The 2,500-nt window shown below is 43.4% G+C and overlaps 1 protein-coding gene across 1 annotated transcript in view; it reads left to right on the top strand.

The window, feature by feature from the left end:
- ajap1 (adherens junctions associated protein 1) overlaps positions 1–2,500 on the top strand; it is a 63,590-nt gene that overhangs the window by 56,945 nt on the left and 4,145 nt on the right. Inside the window, exon 3 of the mRNA XM_048240292.1 lies at positions 493–580. Within this exon, the coding sequence (XP_048096249.1) occupies positions 493–580 (88 nt within the window). The remainder of the gene's footprint in view (positions 1–492; positions 581–2,500) is intronic.

Here is a 2,500-nt window from a genome sequence, read left to right as displayed (position 1 = left end):
AGACACATGCCACATGCACACACACACACACACACACACACACACACACACACACACACACACACACACACACAATCCCAAAATACACTGTGCTACCCTACTTATTGAGGACCAACAGCATCACACAGACACAAAAACACAACGAAACACAAACTCTGGCACTTCAGATCATCAAAGTCCCAGAAGAAATGGCCTACATTCCCTATTACTCTGTGTGTGTGTAGTGTAGTGTAGTGTGTGTGCATGTGTGTGTGTGCGCGTATGCGTGTGTGTGTGTGTATATGTATGTTTTGTGTGTGTGTGTGTGTGTGTGTGTGTGGGGTGTTGCTGTGGTGCAGCCAATGGCTCCTTGAACAGCTGGAGAGTTTTATGGTGTACCATCTCCAGGTGAGGCAATAAGGACTTACACACACACACACACACACACACACACACACACACACACACACACAGACAGACATACACTTTAACAGTCTCCTCTCCTGTGTCCAGGTCTGGCAGTGCACCAGATCATCACCATCACTGTGTCCCTCATCATGGTGATTGCTGCCCTCATCACCACACTGGTCCTTAAGAACTGGTAGGAAAGATTCTTTTCCTGCATGTGTTTGCCTTCCATCCTGCTTTACACGTCTTACGGTATGTGTGTGTGTGTGTGTGTGTGTGTGTGTGTGTGTGTGTGTTTGTGTGTCTGTGTGTGTTTGTGTGTCTGTGTGCGTGCGTGCGTGCGTGTGTGTGTGCGTGTGTGTGTGTGTGTGCGTATGTGCGTCACAGTCCCCCACCTATACACTTATGTGTAGCAAGAGAAACAATGCTGGACGCTGACCGTGATCGGTGTATGTTTGTGTATTCATGTATCTTTTGCAATAATACGCAAGTATGATATTGTGGATTGTTTAACTTTGTTCCTGTAGTTTGTCACTGTCAGTTTTTGTTTGTAGTTGTAGTTTTTCGTGGTCACGTTTCTTGGTCTTTACTGTAGTATGTTCCTCCAATTTTGTCCTCTGACAGCCTGTCCAGTGTGCAGTGTGTGTGTGTCTAGTGTGCAGTGTGTGTGTGTCCAGTGTGCAGTGTGTGTGTGTGAGGTGTGCAGTAAGTGTGTGCAGTGTTCAGTGTGCAGTGTGTGTGTCCAGTGTGTGTGTCTAGTTTGTAGTGTATGTGTGTGTGTGTGTGTGCAGAGAGTGTTAGTGTGCAGTGTGTGTGTCTAGTGCAGAGTGTGTTAGTCTGCAGTGTGTGTATCTAGTGCAGAGTGTGTTAGTGTGCAGTGTGTGTGTATAGTGTGCAGTGTGTGTGTCTAGTGTGCAGTGTGTGTGTGTGTGTGTGTGTGCAGTATGTGTGTCTAGTGCACAGTGTGTTTGTGTGCAGTGTGTCTAGTGTGCAGTGTGAGTGTGTGTGCAGGATGTGTGTCTAGTGTGCAGTGTGTGTGTGTGTGCTGTATGTGTGTCTAGTGCAGTGGTGGAATGTAACGAAGTACAAATACTTCGTTACTGTACTTAAGTAAATGTTCCACGTATTTGTACTTTACTTAAGTAAAATTTATAGTGCATACTTTTGACTTTTACTTCGTTACATTTTACAGCAATTATCTGTACTTTTACTCCTTTCACATTTCTACAACACCATCGTTCCTTTTTACGATACATTTTATAATCAGTTTTTTCTCTCTGACAAACACATTTGTTTTACCGGGGTTGCTACCAAAGATTCTGGAGCCACGTGCATTCTTAGAAAGCTTCTAGTCTATACCAGGCAAAGCGTGGAGCTTGTAGCCATCTGCATTCGGTAGGCTATATTCACCAGACCCATGGCTACACTGTACATGCAACTGTGTGCTGTGCCTTTCTCTGTCTGTTATCTGCAGCGTTAGGGCCTCCCTCTCGATGAGATTGCTATCCGCGGATCAGCCAGTTACAGGCTATGCCCATGCTTCTGTCATTATCGTCTGATCATTTTGCGGCACAAATGAATGGTAGACTATTAATGAACCGGTGGCGGAAAAAAACGTAACATTTTTCCAGATTAGGAAATATTCCTTAATTGTGTGTGATTAAATAAAGATGCATAGCCTACAATTGGGGTAGTAACGTGAGCACTCATTCAATGTCTATGCGTCTGCGCAAGTGAAACTGAACTTAATCATAAAGACACCTTTCTCAGCAACTTTTCTGTTCAATCAGCATAATTGGCATTACGATCCACCCGACGTTTCCCTTGTCTACCCCGTTAAACTTCAGGCTCTCGTGTTTTGCTGAATGATATTACTCAGCAGATCACCTAGTAGATACACCTAACCAGAATTACAGTCTCTAGAATTGTAGGTCAGAATGTAAACTGGGCCACAGATCGTAAGCACAATTGCATTAACTTAAAACTATCTGAGTCGGTATAACCTAAAACTAAGCTTAATTAAAATGCCACAGCCCATACTGATTTTTCCTTTTTTAGAATATAGATATTAAGAGAATAAATCATTATGCAAATACTTTACTTTTAATACTTG

This window comes from Alosa alosa, chromosome 4 (genome assembly GCF_017589495.1).
Source record: "Alosa alosa isolate M-15738 ecotype Scorff River chromosome 4, AALO_Geno_1.1, whole genome shotgun sequence".
Lineage (NCBI taxonomy): Eukaryota > Metazoa > Chordata > Actinopteri > Clupeiformes > Clupeidae > Alosa > Alosa alosa.
The sequence above is the reverse complement of the archived record's forward strand: the minus strand, read 5'-3'. Positions and strand labels throughout refer to the sequence as shown.